Source organism: Oncorhynchus tshawytscha, linkage group LG12 (assembly GCF_018296145.1).
Source record: "Oncorhynchus tshawytscha isolate Ot180627B linkage group LG12, Otsh_v2.0, whole genome shotgun sequence".
NCBI classification, from domain to species: Eukaryota; Metazoa; Chordata; class Actinopteri; order Salmoniformes; family Salmonidae; genus Oncorhynchus; species Oncorhynchus tshawytscha.
Genome location: NC_056440.1, coordinates 75,392,155 through 75,412,996, shown reverse-complemented (window position 1 = coordinate 75,412,996; position 20,842 = coordinate 75,392,155). Strand labels below are relative to the sequence as shown.

General features: G+C 44.1%; 1 protein-coding gene across 6 annotated transcripts in view; it reads left to right on the top strand.

Annotated features, from left to right (window-relative positions):
- trpm7 (transient receptor potential cation channel, subfamily M, member 7) overlaps positions 1 to 20,842 on the top strand; it is an 89,964-nt gene that overhangs the window by 24,257 nt on the left and 44,865 nt on the right. For all 6 annotated transcript variants that reach the window (XM_042331081.1, XM_042331079.1, XM_042331080.1 and 3 more), the window contains exons 3-10: positions 6,046 to 6,084; positions 8,486 to 8,696; positions 9,662 to 9,875; positions 10,268 to 10,392; positions 10,693 to 10,864; positions 16,083 to 16,257; positions 16,373 to 16,496; positions 17,034 to 17,106. In XM_042331081.1, coding sequence (XP_042187015.1) covers positions 6,046 to 6,084; positions 8,486 to 8,696; positions 9,662 to 9,875; positions 10,268 to 10,392; positions 10,693 to 10,864; positions 16,083 to 16,257; positions 16,373 to 16,496; positions 17,034 to 17,106 — 1,133 coding nt within the window. The remainder of the gene's footprint in view (positions 1 to 6,045; positions 6,085 to 8,485; positions 8,697 to 9,661; positions 9,876 to 10,267; positions 10,393 to 10,692; positions 10,865 to 16,082; positions 16,258 to 16,372; positions 16,497 to 17,033; positions 17,107 to 20,842) is intronic.

The following is a 20,842-nucleotide window of genomic DNA, read 5'->3' as shown; positions in this document are numbered from 1 at the left end:
AATGAGGGCTGGAACGTAACAATGTGGAAAAAGTGAAGGGGTCTGATTGCATTCCGAAGGCACATCAGTTACACAACACGAAAAGCAGAACACAAACATATGAAACAACCACTTTCTTCAGTAAAAAGGCCATCTAACTTCTTCTTGAATTTCCCCTAGAGGCACCAAATCCACCAACTTTAGGCACTTTTGGAGATCATTCCTAACTCGGTGGAGATCATATCCAATATCAGCTTCCTGTATAAACTAGCGAAGTCTCAGTTAGCCCGACCAACCAAATAAAATGTTATTTGTCACATACACATGGTTAGCAGATGTTAATGCGAGTGTAGCGAAATGCTTGTGCTTCTAGTTCCGACAATGTAGTAATAACCAACGGGTCATCTAACCTAACAATTTCACAACTACCTTATACACACAAGTGTAAAGGGATGAAGAATATGTACATAAAGATATATGAATGAGTGATGGTACAGAACGGCATAGGCAAGATGCAGTAGATGGTATCGAGTACAGTATACACATATATGAGATGAGTTATGTAGGGTATGTAAACATTATATGAAGTGGCATTGTTTAAAGTGGCTAGTGATGTATTTTTTTTACATACATTTTTCCATTATTAAAGTGGCTGGAGTTGAGTCAGTGTGTTGGCAGCAGCCACTCAATGTTAGTGGTGGCTGTTTAACGGTCTGATGGCCTCGAGATAGAAGCTGTTTTTCAGTCTCTCGGTCCCTGCTTTGATGCACCTGTACTGACCTCGCCTTCTGGATGATAGCGGGGTGAACAGGCAGTGGCTCGGGTGGTTGATGTCCTTGATGATCTTAATGGCCTTCCTGTGACATCGGGTGGTGTAGGTGTCCTGGAGGGCAGGTAGTTTGCCCCCGGTGATGCGTTGTGCAGACCTCACTACCCTCTGGAGAGCCTTCTGGTTGTGGGCGGAGCAGTTGCCGTACCAGGCGGTGATACAGCCCGACAGGATGCTCTCGATTGTGCATCTGTAGAAGTTTGAGAGTGCTTTTGGTGACAAGCCGAATTTCTTCAGCCTCCTGAGGTTGAAGAGGCGCTGCTGCGCCTTCTTCACGATGCTGTCTGTGTGGGTGGACCAATTCAGTTTGTCCGTGATGTGTACGCCGAGGAACTTAAAACTTACTACCCTCTCCACTACTGTCCCATCGATGTGGATAGGGGGGTGCTCCCTCTGCTGTTTCCTGAAGTCCACAATCATCTCCTTTTGTTTTGTTGACGTTGAGTGAGAGGTTATTTTCCTGACACCACACGCCGAGGGCCCTCACCTCCTCCCTGTAGGCCGTCTCGTCACTGTTGGTAATCAGGTCTACTACTGTAGTGTCGTCTGCAAACTTGATGATTGAGTTGGAGGCGTGCATGGCCACGCAGTCGTGGGTGAACAGGGAGTACAGGAGAGGGCTCAGAACACACCCATGTGGGGCCCCAGTGTTGAGGATCAGCGAGGTGGAGATGTTGTTACCCACCCTCACCACCTAGGGGCGGCCCGTCAGGAAGTCCAGTACCCAGTTGCACAGGGCGGGGTCGAGACCCAGGGTCTCGAGCTTGATGATGAGTTTGGAGGGTATGGTGTTAAATGCTGAGCTGTAGTCGATGAACAGCATTCTCACAGGTATTCCTCTTGTCCAGATGGGTTAGGGCAGTGTTTAGTGTGGTTGCGATTGCATCATCTCTGGACCTGTTGGGGCGGTAAGCAAATTGGAGTGAGTCTAGGGTGTCAGGTAGGGTGGAGGTGATATGGTCCTTGACTAGTTTCTCAAAGCACTTCATGATGACGGAAGTGAGTGCTACGGGGCAGTAGTCGTTTAGCTCGGGTACCTCAGCTTTCTTGGGAACAGGAACAATGGTGGCCCTCTTGAAGCATGTGGGAACAGCAGACTGGGATAAGGATTGATTGAATATGTCCGTAAACACACCAGCCAGCTGGTCTGCGCATGCTCTTGAGGACGCGGCTGGGGATGCCGTCTGGGCCAGCAGCCTTGCGAGGGTTAACATGTTTAAATGTTTTACTCACGTCGGCTGCAGTGAAGGAGAGTCCGCAGGTTTTGGTTTCGGGCTGTGTCAATGCCACTGTATTGTCGCTCAAAGCGAGCAAAGTTGTTTAGTCTGTCTGGGAGCAAGACATCCTGGTCCGCAACGGGGCTGGTTTTATTTTTGTAATCCGTGATTGACTGTAGAGACCCTGCCACATACCTCTTGTGTCTGAGCCGTTGAATTGTGACTGTACTTTGTCTCTATAATGACGCTTGGTTTCTTTGATTGCCTTGCGGAAGGAATAACTACACTATTCGGTCATGTTTCCGGTCGCCTTGCCCTGATTAAAAGCAGTGGTTCGCGCTTTCAGTTTCGCGCGAATGCTGCCATCAATCCACATTTTCTGGTTTGGGTAGGTTTTAATTGTTGCTGTGGGTACAACATCACCGATGCACTTGCTAATAAACTCGCTCACCGAATCAGCGTATTCATCGATGATGTTGTTTGACGCAATACGAAATCCCAGTCCACGTGATGGAAGCAATCTTGAAGCGTGGAATCAGATTGGTCGGACCAGCGTTGAACAGACCTGGGCGCGGGAGCTTCCTGTTTTAGTCTCTGTCTATAGGCTGGAAGCAACAAAATGGAGTCGTGATCAGCTTTTCCGAAAGGAGGGCGTGGGAGGGCCTTATATGCGTTGCGGATGTTAGAATAACAATGATCCAGGGTTTTACCAGCCCAGGTAGCACAATCGATATGCTGATAGAATTTGGGGAGTCTTGTTTTCAGATTAGCCTAAAATCCCCAGCTACAATGAATACAGCCTCAGGATACTTTGGTTTCCAGTTTACATAGAGTCAAATAAAGTTAGTTCAGGGCCATCTATCTATGTGTCTACTTGGGGGGGATATATGCGGCTGTGATTATAATCGAAGAGAATTCTCTTGGTATATTATGCGGTCGACATTTGATTGTGAGGAATTCTAAGTCAGGTGAACAGAAGGACTTGAGTTCCTGTATGTTGTTATGATCACACCACGTGTGATCTCTACTGTATATAGCCTCGCTGCTGTTATTTTTTACTGTCTTTTTACTTTTGTTTTTATTTCTTTACTTACCTATTGTTCACTACCTTTTTGCACTATTGGTTAGAGCCTGTAAGTAAGCATTTCACTGTAAGGTCTACACCTGTTGTATTCGGCGCATGTGACAAACTTTGATTTGATTTATATATCGGTGTGAGTGTTACTCAATCAATGCTAGCTGGTTTACCTATTGATCATGCTAACAACACTACTGCTTCCTGTGAAGTACAACCCCGAGATGGGCTAACAATGGGTACATGATGAACGTGTCTTCAAACAAGACTAGATCGAAACGGTTGTCTGGGTTCATCTCTCTTATTTTATAAGGCCAGGTTACAGCTAAACTATATATGCAAAAGTATGTGGACACCCTTTCAAATTAGTGGATTCGACTATGTCCGCTACGCCCGTTGCTGAAGGGTGTATAAAATCGAGCACACAGCCATGCAATCTCCATAGACAAATATTGTCAGTAGAATGCCTTATTGAAGAGCTCAGTGACTTTCAACATGGCACCGTCATAGGATGCCACCTTTCCAACAAGTCAGTTAGTCAAATTTATACCCTGCTAGAGCTGCCCCATTCAGCTGTAAGTGTTATTGTGAAGTGGAAACATCTAGGAGCAACAACGGCTTAGCCGCGAAGTGGTAGGCCACACAAGCTCACAGAACTGGACCACTGAGTGTGTAGCATGTAAAAATCTTCTGTCCTCTGTTGCAATACTCCCTACCAAGTTCCAAACTGCCTCTTGAAGCAACGTCCGCACAAGAATTGTAAGTCGGATTTCCATGGTCAAGCAGCAGCACACAAGCCTAAGATCACAATGCCAAGCATCGACAGGAGTGGTGTGAAGTTCGCCACCATTGGACTCTGGAGCAGTGGAAACGCGTTCTCTGGAGTGATGAATCACGCTTCACCATCTAGCAGTTCCACGGACAAAGCTGGGTTTGGCGGATGCCAGGAACACTTCCTGCCCCAATGCATAGTGTCAACTGTAAAGTTTGGTGGAGGAGGAATAATGGTCTGGGGCTGTTTTTCATGGTTTGGGCTAGGCCCCTTAGTTCCAGTGAACGGAAATCTTAACGCTAAAACATACAATGACATTCTTGACGATTCTTTGCTTCCAAATTTATGGCACAAAGCGAGGTCCAAACAGAAATGGTTTGTCGAGATCGGTGTGGAAGAACTTGACTGGCCTGCACTGAGCCCTGACCTCAACCCAATCGAAAACCTTTGGGATGAATTTAAATGCAGACTGTGAGACAGGTCTAATCGCCCAACATCAGTGCCCGACCTCACAAATGCTCTTGTGGCTGAATGGAAGCAAATCCGCTCAGTAATGTTCCAACATCTAGTGGAAAGCTGTTATTACAGCCTCCACTCTTTTTTAAATTTATTTTTAGATTATTTGTACTATTTGCTACATTGTAGAATAATAGTGAAGACATAAACTATGAAATAACACATATGGGATCATTTAGTAACCAAAAAAGTGTTTAACAAATCAAAATATATTTTATATTTGAGATTCTTCAAATAGCCACTCTTTGCCTTGACAGCTTTGCATTCTCTCAACCAGCTTCACCTGGAATGCTTTTCCAACGGTCTTGAAGGAGTTCCCACATATGCTGAACACTTGTTTGCTGCTTTTCCTTCACTCTGCAGTCCAACTCATCCCAAACCGTCTCAATTGGGTTGAGGTCGGGTGATTGTGGAGTCCAGGTCATCTGATGCAGCACTCCATCACTCTCCTTCTTGGTCAAGTAGCCCTTACACAACCTGCAGGTGTGTTGTCATTGTCCTGTTGGAAAACAAATGATAGTCCCACTAAGCCCAAACCAGATGGGATGGCGTATAGCTGTGGTAGCCATGCTGGTTAAGTGTGCCTTCAATTCTAAATAAATCACAGACGGTGTCACCAGCAAAGCACCATCACACCTCCTCCATGCTTTATGGTGGGAAATCACATGCGGAGATCATCTGTTCACCCACACCGCGTCTCACAAAGACGCAGCGGTTGGAACCAAAAGTCTCCAATTTGGACTCATCAGACCAAAGGACAGATTTCCGCTGGTCTAATGTCCATTTGCTCAGGTTTCTTGGCCCAAGCAAGTCTCTTCTTATTGGTGTCCTTTTAGTAGTGGTTTCTTTGCAGTAATTTGACCATGGAGGCCTGATTCACACAGTCTCCTCTGAAGAATTGATGTTGAGATGTGTCTGTGACTGGAACTCTGAAGCATTTATTTGGGCTGCAATTTCTGAGGCTGGTAACTATAATGAACTTATCTGCAGCAGAGGTAAATGGGTCTTCCATTCCTGTGGTGGTCCTCATGAGAGCCAGTTTCATCATAGCACTTGATGGTTTTGTGACTGCACTTGAAGAAACTTTCAAAGTTCTTAAAATGTTCAGTATTGACTGACCTTCATGTCTTAAAGTAATGATGGACTGTCGTTTCTCTTGCTTATTTGAGCTGTTATTGCCATAATATGGACGTGGTCTTCTACCAAATAGGGCTATCTTCTGTATACCACACCTACCTTGTCATAACACAACTTAATGCGTTTGAGCCAATCAGAAGAAAAGACATTGCACAAATTAACTTTTATAAAGGCACACCTGTTAATTGAAATGCATTCCGGGTGACTACCTCATGAAGCTGGTTGAGAGAATGCCAAGAGTGTGCAAAGGGTGGCTACTTTGAAGAATCTCTAATCTAAAATAAATGTGGATTTGTTTAACACTTTTTTTTTTCTACATGATTCCATATGTGTTATTTCATAGTTTTGATGTCATCACTATTCTACAATATAGAAAATAGTAAAAAATAAAGAAAACCCTTTTTGAATGAGTAGGTGTTCTAAAACTTTTGAATGGTAGTGTAGGTATATAATGTATGTATAATACTTATATTTGACTTCATACTCTAATGTGAAGATATGTTTGTTGATGTTGTTTCAGATGCCTTCCAGGATGTCAGATCTGCCAGCAGTTGGTGAGGTGAGTCTTTGGCCCTATTCTGATCTCTCAGACAGACGTGAGCCCAGTCCTTGACTCAAGACCCTGGGACCTCCTCAATTCAACCAACCTCTTCTAAAATACTGTACTGACTGACATAAACAATAACTGGTATTAAAGTTCTGTGTGGAAGTGTAGCCTAGTCTCTATTGCACTCCACGCCTATGGTTCTTCACTGTATCTAGTGCTGTATCAGTGGCAGTCGGTGCCGTTTTAAGATGAGGAAGGACGATTTTTACGATATTTTTATGAGCAGGCCGTTATTTCTGTTACAGCATATTTGGTGACTGTCATTCATATTCCATTCACCCAACTCAATGTAACATCGTTTAGGTTACTACATGATACTCAAATTGTCCCTATACCCATCATGTTATCTTATGAACGTTTACAATGTAGGTGCACAGGTCGAGAGAAACATTTGAGTAATCAAGGTAATCAATCTCATTCAATACCGCCTTGCACAATCTTGCCTGCATCTAGCTGATCTAGTGTGTAACTGTAATCATTAGTCCAATAGTTGCAAACGGGCGTTTCTATTAGACAAATTAATGTATGTGTATCCCCGTTTCGTTACGTTTGCTCCAGTTTAAGGAAGTTTTTTGGCGGAATGAATACACCCCTGATCACACGCAAATACAGTTCACTTTCATAGCAGCCACAAACAAACAGCATGATCACTTTCCTCATTAAATTCTTCTCAAATCTATGCGCTTTCTTCCTCTCACCTTTTCCCTTCATTTGTGGGCTTCAGTGCACAACACATCAGCTGTCTGTGACCAGGCGAAAAAAACCATTCCATGCCAAACCTTTATATCATAACCGCTAACCTCTACACATAGCCTACGTCGTTGTCACCATATTAGCCAACGTCAGTCAACATGGCTACTAGAACTAACGCGTTAGTAAACCCGCTACAGTCATGCAGTACAGTGTACAGTTAGCAAGCAGTTTAGCAGAAACACCGGTGGGCCCCTGTGGCAATAAATTTATAAAGCTTACCTTGACTTGGAAAAGTTCCAGTGTTGAATAGCCATACCCAGCTAGCTAACATGGCATCCCTCTCTGTTTGAGCCAGGTGTTTTGAGTAGGCTAAACTAGCTAGCTGCATTCGCTAGCTAAAGTAAGTGAAAGTAAAAAATATAAAATGAATATAGTTTGTTCTCTCTATCTCTCTTGCTTCTCCTTCATTTTTAAATAAATTAAATTGTTCATAACTGTTCAACTATTGTCTTTCTCTCGTTCTGTGAGTCAACTACTCACCACATTTTAAGCACTGCAGTGCCAGCTAGCAGTAGCTTATTCTTTCAGGGTAGCCTAGTGGTTAGAGCGTTGGACTAGTAACCGGAAGGTTGCAAGTTCAAACCCCCGAGCTGACAAGGTTCTGAACAGGCAGTTAACCCACTGTTCCTAGGCTGTCATTGAAAATAAGAATTTGCCTAGTTAAATAAAGGTAAAATAAAAAAATACTAGTCATTATCTGATCCTTTGATTGGGTTGACTATATTTCAGTTCAAGCTGCAAGAGCTCTGATAGGTTGGAGGAAGTTGTCTGGAAGTTGTCATAATTACTGTGTAAGGGAGTGAGAACCTTGAGAATCCTAGGTTTTGTATTGAAGTCAATGTACTCAGAGGAGGACGGAAACTAGCTGTCCTCCGGCTACACCATGGTGCTACACTACAGAGTGCTGCTGAGGCTACTGTAGACCTTCATCGCAAACCTTGTGTTTTAATCAATTATGTTATGACACGTGAATATATTTAGTATAGTCTTATCTAAAAATGATAACATTACTATTATTTTTTTTATTCACTGAGGATGGTCCTCCCCTTCCTCCTCTAAGGCGCCTCCACTGTACTGTATATAGTACTCCACTGTATATTACTGTGTATATAGTACTCCACTGTATATTACTGTGTATATAGTACTCCACTGTATATTACTGTGTATATAGTACTCCACTGTATATTACTGTGTATATAGTACTCCACTGTATATTACTGTGTATATAGTACTCCACTGTATAGTACTGTATATATAGTACTCCACTGTATAGTACTGTGTATATAGTACTGTATATAATACTCCACTGTATAGTACTGTATATAATACCCCACTGTATAGTATTGTGTATATAGTACTCCACTGTATATAGTACAGTACTACACCCCGGTCCTGAAAATAAACCATTACCTTCCAGGCTTTGTGTGTCAGGAGGAACGCATCATCCCTCTGAGAGAGGGTGTAGCAGGACCTAGACTGCCGTGTGTGTGTGTGTGTCCCTTTACAGAAATGTAGAGGGGTAAAGCTGATGATTCAGATGGGGCTCTGATGTGTCTGTGTGTAAAATAATATTTATCTCTGTGTCCCCCCTTTCCTCTAGATGCTGCTGTGGTCGGCTGGTACGGCAGCATGCTGGGTTTACAGCCAGCCTGGCCATGAAGTACTCAGACGTGAACTTGGGTGGGGGGGCAGAGGGTGGGGTGCAGCCGGAGTTGGAGGAGTGGGCTGTGGACAAACACACACAGGAGAGCCCTACAGACGCTTACGGCATCGTTAACTTCCAGGGAGGGTCGCACTCTTACAGAGCCAAGGTAGGGTGGAGAGAAGCTTACACACACACACACACACACACACTCTCACATCTCCATGGTGGACCTCACAGAGATAGACACTCTCTAAGCGCTTAGCTCAACAAATCAAACCAGTGTCTCAACCACATTGTCTCTGGCCATCGCCACCAGCTCCAAAGGTATACATTATAAGACATCCTTTGACCTGGCCTAGCATTCTGGAAACTCTTCCCTGAGCTGAGCAGCCTAGCCTGTCTAGTCTGCCTCCATAGCCAGCGTGTGAGTCCCAAATGGCATCCTATTCCCTATATAAGTGCCCTACATTTGACCATGGCCCATTGTGCTCTGGTCAAAACTAGTGCACTATGTAGGTAAAAGGGTGACATTTGGGATGCAGACACCTATACAACACCTAGGAAAACACTTTTACCTCAGACTAACTTATTTACTTAGGCCTGTGTATTCCTTGCAAAACATGCGCAATGTTTTTGATGAGTCACCTCCATCCCTTTTGGGCTAAACTAAGTGTTTATTATTGTGGTTATTCTACATGAAGTAGGTGAATATAATCACACAACGCCATTTAGTCTACTATTTTAGAAACAGCAGTGACTGTAATACGGGCAAATCCCCCTCTTAAAACTACAGGTTTATTATGCCTTGGAACAAGTGAATGGGGTTTTGTGGCTGTGAGACTGAGAATATCCTTTACTGTACGTTCAGGACCGCTTTCCACGGCCCAGATTGACACATTTAATGGTGACGATTTATCAAGCATGTCCATGTAGGTCCGGGAAATCCACCCTCAAAGACCCAAGTGTTGACATTGGAACATCATTAATAATCATGTTAATCTCGAGTTCAAACTTAAAATTAAAGATGGGTGTATTTTGAAAGGACTGCAACATTTTAGTTTGTACAAGAGAAGTTCAAACCCTCCAATCTCTCCTTTCCTCTCCTCCTCTCCACTCCTCTCCTGTCCCCAGTATGTGCGTCTGTCCCATGACAGCAGGCCAGAGAGCATCCTGAGGCTGATGCTGAATGAGTGGCAGATGGAGCTTCCTAAGATCCTCATCTCTGTCCACGGAGGCATCCAGAACTTTGACCTGCACCCCCGAATCAAACAGGTGGTGGGGAAGGGCCTGATCAAAGCTGCTGTCACCACCGGGGCATGGATCCTGACAGGAGGGGTTAACACAGGTGATACACATACACACGGGCATAGAAAAACGCACATATGCACAGATTCGAGCAAATTCTCTCACACACAGTGACTTCCTGTTCTTATTAGGTGAAAGACACAAGTCGGGTGTTCTGTCTTAGCAGAGTTGTGTGTCTCCATCCCAGCGCTACTGGGACCTATATACTGTGTTTAACTCATTATGCAGACCTAATGATAATGGTTGACTCCTTACTTAATGACAGTGTTTAACTGATTACTTAGTGGGTTAATTAACCAGACTGGTGTTTATTCTGACTGGTCCTGATAGTAACACTCAGCTACAGCAGACTGGTTGTCCAGACAACTACACTAGTCTGTTTTGATCCATTGCTTGGTGTTGATTGGTTGTATTTTAACCCCTGACCCCCAGGTGTTGCGAAACATGTGGGTGATGCGTTGAAGGAACACTGTTCTAGATCGTCAAGGAAGATCTGTACGATTGGAGTCGCTCCCTGGGGCGTCATTGAGAACCGCAATGACCTCATCGGGAGAGACGTGAGGAACACACACTCACACACACAAAAGTTTGTTTTTTACTATCCTTGTGGGGACCAAACAATTGATTAAAATCCTATTTTCCCTAACCTTTAACCTCTAAACCTAACTCTTAAACCTAAAATAGCCTTTTACCCTGTGGGGCCCGGAGAAATGTCCTTTTCCTTGTTTTACTATCCTTGTGAGGACTTCTGGATAGCGAAACCAAAACACAAACAAGCACATCACAATACTTATTTACCCAGTAAGTGGTCAAAAATATCTGCTGTCCAGTCTGAGTAAAGTGTGTGTATGTTCCAGGTTGTAGCCCCCTACCAGACGTTGCTGAACCCCCTGTCTAAGCTCAACGTGTTGAACAACCTCCACTCCCACTTCCTGCTGGTGGATGATGGGACGGTGGGGAAGTACGGAGCTGAGGTCCAACTACGCCGCGAGCTGGAAAAACACATCAAACTGCAGAGGATACACGCACGTAAGAGACACACACACACGATAAACACATCAAACTGCAGAGGATACACGCACGTAAGAGACACACACGATAAACACATCAAACTGCAGAGGATACACGCACGTAAGAGACACACACACGATAAACACATCAAACTGCAGAGGATACACGCACGTAAGAGACACACACACGATAAACACATCAAACTGCAGAGGATACACACACGATAAACACATCAAACTGCAGAGAGACACACGATAAACACATCAAACTGCAGAGGATACACGCACACACACACACAGACACACACACGATAAACACATCAAACTGCAGAGGATACACACACGTAAGAGACACACACACGATAAACACATCAAACTGCAGAGGATACACACACGTAAGAGACACACACGATAAACACATCAAACTGCAGAGGATACACGCACGTAAGAGACACACACACGATAAACACATCAAACTGCAGAGGATACACGCACGTAAGAGACACACACACGATAAACACATCAAATTGCAGAGGATACACGCACGTAAGAGACACACACACACACACGATAAACACATCAAACTGCAGAGGATACACGCACGTAAGAGACACACACACGATAAACACATCAAACTGCAGAGGATACACGCACGTAAGAGACACACACACACGATAAACACATCAAATTGCAGAGGATACATGCACGTAAGAGACACACACACGATAAACACATCAAACTGCAGAGGATACACGCACGTAAGAGACACACACGATAAACACATCAAACTGCAGAGGATACACGCACGTAAGAGACACACACGATAAACACATCAAATTGCAGAGGATACACGCACGTAAGAGACACACACACACACACGATAAACACATCAAACTGCAGAGGATACACGCACGTAAGAGACACACACACGATAAACACATCAAACTGCAGAGGATACACACACGTAAGAGACACACACGATAAACACATCAAATTGCAGAGGATACATGCACGTAAGAGACACACACACACGATAAACACATCAAACTGCAGAGGATACACACACGTAAGAGACACACACGATAAACACATCAAATTGCAGAGGATACACACACGTAAGAGACACACACGATAAACACATCAAATTGCAGAGGATACACGCACATAAGAGACACACACGATAAACACATCAAATTGCAGAGGATACACGCACGTAAGAGACACACACACACACACACACACGATAAACACATCAAACTGCAGAGGATACACGCACGTAAAGACACACACACACACACGATAAACACATCAAACTGCAGAGGATACACGCACGTAAGAGACACACACACACACACACACACACACAATAAACACATCAAACTGCAGAGGATACACGCACGTAAGAGACACACACACACGATAAACACATCAAATGCAGAGGATGCAGAGGATAAACACACAAACTGCAGAGGATACACACGTAAGAGACACACACGATAAACACATCAAATTGCAGAGGATACACACATAAACACATCAAACTGCAGAGGATACACGCACGTAAGAGACACACACACACACACACGATAAACACATCAAACTGCAGAGGATACACACACGTAAGAGACACACACACACACACACACGATAAACACATCAAACTGCAGAGGATACACACACGTAAGAGACACACACGATAAACACATCAAATTGCAGAGGATACACGCACGTAAGAGACACACACGATAAACACATCAAATTGCAGAGGATACACACACGTAAGAGACACACACGATAAACACATCAAATTGCAGAGGATACACGCACGTAAGAGACACACACGATAAACACATCAAATTGCAGAGGATACATGCACGTAAGAGACACACACACACGATAAACACATCAAACTGCAGAGGATACACACACGTAAGAGACACACACACACAGGATAAACACATCAAACTGCAGACACACACACACACACACACACGATAAACACATCAAACTGCAGAGGATACATAAACACACGTAAGAGACACACACACACGATAAACACATCAAACTGCAGAGGATACACGCACGTAAGAGACACACACACACACGATAAACACATCAAACTGCAGAGGATACACGCACGTAAGAGACACACACACACACGATAAACACATCAAACTGCAGAGGATACACGCACGTAAGAGACACACACACACGATAAACACATCAAACTGCAGAGGATACACGCACGTCAAAAGACACACACACACGATAAACACATCAAACTGCAGAGGATAAACGATAAACACATCAAACTGCAGAGGATACACGCACGTAAGACACACACACACACACGATAAACACATCAAACTGCAGAGGATACACGCACGTAAGAGACACACACACACGATAAACACATCAAACTGCAGAAACTAAGAGACACACACACGATAAACACATCAAACTGCAGAGGATACACGCACGTAAGAGACACACACGATAAACACATCAAACTGCAGAGGATACACGCACGTAAGAGACACACGATAAACACATCAAACTGCAGAGGATACACGCACGTAAGAGACACACACACGATAAACACATCAAACTGCAGAGGATACTTTAGCAAGAAGGCATGAGAATCATGGATTATAGTGAATTACACACAATTCTGGGCTGTAGTTGGGCACAGTGGGAAGCTGCATGCCGGGAAACAACCCTCAAGTCTGTTATTCATGATCATCTACAGGTTTGAGTCTGTTATTCATGATCATCTACAGGTTTGAGTCTGTTATTCATGATCATCTACAGGTTTGAGTCTGTTATTCATGATCATCTACAGGTTTGAGTGCCTTATTGCTTATATAAAATTATTACTAGCATGTTTTCATAAAACAAAAAAATGAGTAAATTCATTTTATTCATCTTTCCACCCAATGATAGTGTCTGGACAAACCCCAGTTGTGTGTTCTATTTATGTGGTTGCTTGCCAAAAGCACATTTTTTTTGTTTGTTTTATTGGCACATTAGCTAGTCAAGTGGACTGGTCGTCCGTTCTAATTGATAAAGGTTACTATGCAGGCTAGCAATTTTTCCTTTTCTAGGTAAGCAACTAAAGCTAACACAATCACACCAAGCAGCTGGAATGACAGCAAACTAGCTACATTTTTGTTTGTTTCACCTTTGTTTCTATTGCCATTTCTTTGGATATATCCATAATAATTATGCTGATGCATGAACAGGGCCGGCCCACCCATTAGACAGGATTAGGTGGTTGCCTAGGGCGGCAGATTGACGAGGGCGGCAGATTGACGAGGGCGGCATTTTACGAGCTAAACTGACCAGGAATCACCTCCAACACATAACGCCTCACATAATTCTGCCCAAAAACAATGAAAACTTATCTCGCCCAATGGCATACGGGCTATTTAGGTGAGTGCTGATACCACCCCATGATAAGGAGTGCCCACTTTGCCAAACTCAGGGTTGCAAAATATTTACCTTGTCCATTCCCAGCATGCCTCTCCAGGGTGCTGTTGGAGATGAGCAGAGCGGCGGTGCTCCACCAACACTCAAGTCACATAACATTAATCATGTGGCCTATAGTAGAAAGAGTAGTAACCTGTGGTTTTTCTGTTGCCTATAGACTGGAGACCATATTTATGACAATGTTATGAGACAGACACTTTATTTTTTACATCAAGCATGTCTCTTTGACCAAATAGCCCTATTAAATAAAATGCAATTCAATATCCTAAAACCAGGATGGGTCCAAATAGAATGGACAATATGGAATTAAATGAGGCTTCTCACGACTGCTGTCCGGGAGTTTCACTCCGTTGGCTAAATGGTCATGAATCAATTGTAGGCCAATTTGTCCATTTTTTTTTAACGAGCTGATCATAGCAAAGAAGAAAATGCTTCTGTATTTCCGGCTGTGTAAACACACTGATTCTCACTGAAAATGGACTCGTAACTCCTGGTAATCTTGGGTATCTCATATGCAGATCTTAAATAGACAAAATGATTTGTCTTAAGCCTTGGTCAGGAATCTGGATTAGGCTAATAAAATGCAACTACCTGTTTTACAAACAGTAGTACATGAATGGGCATTCATAAAATTGCATTGTGGGCCGTCACTGTAAGCTACACTATTCTAGTTTTTCTGGGATAGGAGGAGGGAGGCAATTTTTTCTGGCCTAGGGCGGCAGGACGGCCAGGACTGGGCCTGCCTGAATTCACCTGGCTCAGAGAAGCTCTCTGTCTCGTCCGGACATGTTCATTCTCATTTTGCACGTTGAAGGTTGCATTCCAACATTGTTGCAGAGATTGGAGAGGCAGACTGCAGAGTTTAGACAACCCCCCACTGTTGCAAACCAAATGCTAGGCTAGAAACATGGGGAAATAATGTCAAGATGCTGTTTCCGGTAGAGAGAACGTTTTGGAATTGCCTGGCTGGGCTGTGGGACAGTGAATGCGCAGTGATAATTCAAATAGAACTGTTAACAAGCATTACCTGAGGATTATCGTAAATAAATAATGACTATCAACCAATTTAGCATCCAGGATCCAAACGTCACGTTTTATCATTATTATTTCCACTTTAACACCTGAAGGCAATGTCTAAGAATAATGGTCATCTTCTCTGCGGCTGTGTGTTGAGAGTACTTTAACACCTGAAGGCAATGTCTAAGAATAATGGTCATCTTCTCTACGGCTGTGTGTTGAGAGTACTTTAACACCTGAAGGCAATGTCTAAGAAAATGGTCAGGTCCCAAATTATTGGCACCCTTGATAAAAATGAGCAAAAGAAGTCTATCAGTCAGTGTCTACTGTAGTTGCTGTATCTCCGCCTTTTCTGTCTCTGTGTGGTGCTTCTAAGTGCCAGTGTGTGACAGAGGCAGTTACCAGAGACCGGCTATTATCACAATAACCTTAGATCCCCTATTATTAAAATAGCCTAGGCAGACACCCATACAGAATGCACACCCACTGTTATTATGGTGTGGCAGTCTGCTGACCTGCTGAAATTAAAATGGAGCTTTAAGACCTGTCACATCTCTCTGTTAACCCTTTACTGCTTTCCTGTTGTCATCACAAACAGAGACCAATAGAATACAGCATCTCGATGAACATACAGTGTTGCTATTTGAGATGTTTCCAATGTTCTTAACAGCATATTTAGTGATCTTCTGGCTTTCTCTCTCTTTCTCTGTCCTTTCTCCCTCCCCCCCCAGGAATTGGTCAGGGTGTTCCTGTGGTAGCGTTGATATTTGAGGGGGGTCCCAACGTAATTCTGACGGTGTTGGAGTACCTTCAGGAGACTCCCCCTGTTCCTGTGGTGGTCTGTGAGGGGACTGGGCGTGCTGCTGACATACTGGCCTATGTCCACAAACAGACTGAGGAGGGGGGGTGAGACACTTTCTTCTAACAGATTGCACCACATATAATGGGGTTCCACAGGGCTCTGTGCTAGGACCGTCACTTAGAGGAATGATCGTGGATGTAACTTCCTTTAACCCTTCAGGGGTCTACCTGACGGTGTGGAGACAGAAATCATCGCTACGATCAAAAAGACGTTCAACTTCAGCCACAGCGATGCTATGCACCTCTTCCAGACCCTTGTGGAATGTATGAAGAGCAAAGAACTGGTAAACACATGGTTAACTCACAGTGAATACATGGACATCTATTCCACATCAGGTAACTGATGCAAGCAGTAGAATCAGATTTTAAAAAACAGATAAAAATACACCTTATGGAACAGCGAGGACTGTGAAGAGACACACACACACACACACACACACACAGGCACAGACACATGCACATAAGACACACACGTACACATGGATGTTGTTTTGTAAATATGTGATAGTGACTAAATGTATTGGGTAAAGTGTTCTGAAATGTCATGTAATATTTCAAATTGTCTTCATGTTGCTGGACCCCAGGATGAGTAGCTGCTGCCTTGGCAACAGCTAATGGGGATCCTTAACAAATACTGAATGAATTTTAAGAGAAAGCTGAATCCTACAATGCATACTGTGTTGTCTGTTCATTGTCTGATTAATATAAAGATACTGATGACGCTTATCGTTTTTCATAAATACCAGAACGTATTGCATTACTTTAGATTTTTTAATGACCATGTGGGGTTTCTCTCCCTCCCTCCTTCCTCTGAACGACAGATCACTGTGTTTCATATTGGCTCTGAGGACCACCAGGATATCGATGTGGCCATACTGAGGGCATTACTGAAAGGTGTGTTGGGTAACTTCATCTCAGTGTCCTGTTGTTTGACTGACAGAAGATCTGTGCCCATGACTCCCCTCTGACCTCCTAGAGAAAGGGAGAGGGCAAATGAAAAGATCACAATAATAAAACAAACAGAAGGGCGAGACAGTGGGTTGTGTAACCAAAGTTTTCATTTTGAAACTGATACAATAGATATGTTTTGAGAAGTCAACACTCTCCTCCCTCCGTCTCTCTCTCTCGTCCTGCTCTCTCCCTTTACTCCTGAGCTCTCTCACTATCTCACTCTCGTCCTGCTCTCTCCCTCTACTCCTGAGCTCTCTCGTCCTGCTCTCTCCCTCTACTCCTGAGCTCTCTCACTATCTCCTCTCTCTCTTACTCCTGAGCTCTCTCTCTCTCTCATCCTGCTCTCTCTCTCTCCTCCTGCTCTCTCCCTCTACTCCTGAGCTCTCTCCCTTCTCTCTCTCTCTCTCTCTCGTCCTGCTCTCTCCCTCTACTCCTGAGCTCTCTCTCTATCCTGCTCTCTCCCTACTCCTGAGCTCTCTCTCTCTCTCCTGCTCTCTCCCTTTACTCCTCTCTCTCTCTCTCGTCCTGCTCTCTCCCTCTACTCCTGAGCTCTCTCTCTCTCGTCCTGCTCTCTCCCTCTCTCCCTCTCTCTCCTGAGCTCTCTCACTATCTCTCTCTCTCTCTCGTCCTGCTCTCTCCCTCTACTCCTGAGCTCTCTCACTATCTCTCTCGTCCTGTCCTCTCTCCCTCTACTCCTGAGCTCTCTCACTATCTCTCTCTCGTCCTGCTCTCTCCCTCTACTCCTGAGCTCTCTCTCTCTCTCGTCCTGCTCTCTCCCTCTACTCCTGAGCTCTCTCTTTCTCGTCCTGCTCTCTCCCTCTACTCCTGAGCTCTCTCTCTCTCGTCCTGCTCTCTCCCTCTACTCCTGAGCTCTCTCACTATCTCTCTCTCGTCCTGCTCTCTCCCTCTACTCCTGAGCTCTCTCTCTCTCATCCTGCTCTCTCCCTCTACTCCTGAGCTCTCTCTCTCTCGTCTCTCGTCCTCTCTCCCTCTACTCCTGAGCTCTCTCTCTCTCGTCCTGCTCTCTCCCTCTACTCCTGAGCTCTCTCACTATCTCTCTCTCTCGTCCTGCTCTCTCCCTCTCTCTGAGCTCTCTCACTATCTCTCTCTCTCTCTCTGAGCTCTCTCACTATCTCTCTCTCTCGTCCTGAGCTCTCTCACTATATCTCTCTCTCTCGTCCTGCTCTCTCCCTCTACTCCTGAGCTCTCTCACTATCTCTCTCTCTCTCGTCCTGCTCTCTCCCTCTACTCCTGAGCTCTCTCACTATCTCTCTCTCTCTCGTCCTGCTCTCTCCCTCTACTCCTGAGCTCTCTCACTATCTCTCTCTCTCGTCCTGAGCTCTCTTGTCCTACTCTCTCTCGCTATCTATCTCTCCCTCTACTCCTGAGCTCGCTCTCTCGTCCTGAGCTCTCTCTTGTCCTGCTCTCTCTCGCTATCTCTCTCATCCTCTGTTTCTCTCACTATTTCTTGTCCTGCCGCACTCTTTCTCTCGCTCTCTCACTTGCTCTCTTTTGGGGTTTCCCTGTGGGTCTCAGAGGGGCTTATTGCTAGATACTCCGAGACCCCATTCTCACAACACATAAAGCTGTCCTCTTCTCACTTTTCTCTGTTCTATTCTACCCGATCTGGCTCTAACACAGAGGGAAGAGAGAGCTCTGAAAGGATAGTTATTCACATGAACTAGTCTGTCCCTGTGTATTCAGTAGTGTGTATGTCTATCTATCAGTGGTCTTCTGTCATTGAATAAGAAGTTCAGACAAATGCAGGAATGTGTTCAAAGTCCGCCCCACGCAGCTTGTCTACCAGCTATGTAGATCCCGTAGTAGAGGAACCAGACCAGTCAGTCAAGGGTTCAGGACATTCTGACTGAGCATAATAATCCCCAGCCAGCAGGAAAATATAAACCTGTCAAACCAGCATTAGTCTTGGTCAACCAGTAACACATCCTCAATAGAAGGCCTCAATAGCTCATTCGACCCTAAAGGATACATACACAAGCATATGGAAATAACTTTAAAATAGCTGTCCAGTGTTTCCAGATTTCTATGAAATATGACCTACACTGCTCCAAAACAATAAAGGGAACACTAAAATAACACATCCTAGATCTGAATGAATGAAATATTCTTATTAAATACTTTTTTCTTTACATAATTGAATGTGCTGACAACGAAATCACACAAAAATTATCAATGGAAATCAAATTTATCAACCCATGGAGGTCTGGATTTGGAGTCGCACTCAAAATTAAAGTGGAAAACCACACTACAGGCTGATCCAACTTTGATGTAATGTCCTTAAAACAAGTCAAAATGAGGCTCAGTAGTGTGTGTGGCCTCCACGTGCCTGTATGACCTCCCTACAACGCCTGGACATGCTCCTGATGAGGTGGCGGATGGTCTCCTGAGGGATCTCCTCCCAGACCTGGACTAAAGCATCCACGAACTCCTGGACAGTCTGTGGTGCTGGTGGATGGAGCGAGACATGATGTCCCAGATGTACTCAATTGGATTCAGGTCTGGGGAACGGGCGGGCCAGTCCATAGCATCAATGCCTTCCTCTTAGCCACATCAGCTAATGAGCTCGGTGATAATGAGAAGTCTCCTCTATGAGGAAATATGAGACGTGTCCACTATGAGGAAATGCCAAGCATTTTTGAAATGGTCTGTTTGAGACACAACTTTGAGGTGGGTTTGAAGAGGTTGTTTTTCCCTGTATTTTATGCTTTGGTCACATGACTATAGGAAGAGTATAAGTCAACAACATGATTTGTGTTTGAGTTAACAGATTATGAGCTGCTAAATGTGAGATTTTCTTTGGACAGTTACTTTAAGATTTCCTCCATAAACATATCAGATGAACCGTAAGGTTACAGAGACATGTTTGTAAATATGGAAATGTCCCGTCTCCCACATCAGGATTTACATCCTGAAAATACAACTTGAACTTTAAACTTTACCAAAAGGAAATCCTGTAGGAAATGATCTCTCTATGGTGGTTGTATTTGACTGTGTATTAGTATGCACTATTATTATTTTGAATAAGGTACACAAAACGGGTACACAGACAGAGAAACAAGTGACAAGACCGAACAAGACAACGTTCCCATCCCACACCCACCCACAGGACTTCCCCAAAGTTAGATTAGTTGTTCACAATAGCAGTCTTGTTATAGAGTCATATGTTGATGAAAGAGCAAATCTGTTTTTCACTCGCCCCATGCATGAGTCCTACAGATATTTCCATGTTTAGAATATCCATGAATGATGGCAGACACTGCTGTCTGCTTAAAGAATGAGGAGCCTGCCAACGTGAGGCTATAATATTTTGGTCTGCTGTTAAGCCAGCCAAATATGTCGCTGTTTGACAGAGGGGTCTAAAGTAGTGTCATCGTTTAACAATAAGAGATGGGGAACATGGTACATTTCTACCATTATGTCACAAAGACCAGATGAAACACAGCTCCAGAAATGTAAAACACCTGGGCACTCCCAAACCATATGAAAACATGTGCCAGAAGCCCCCTGAGGGGGATTGTTTAGCTTTCATCCACTAGAATACTAACTTGGTGTGTAACTCTGACTCCATGGGGTTATATGGATGATTAGTGTGTACATTGGATCCCATGTTAGGATATGGTTCTGTGTAAAACACTAGTGGTGATTTAGTATGGTAATT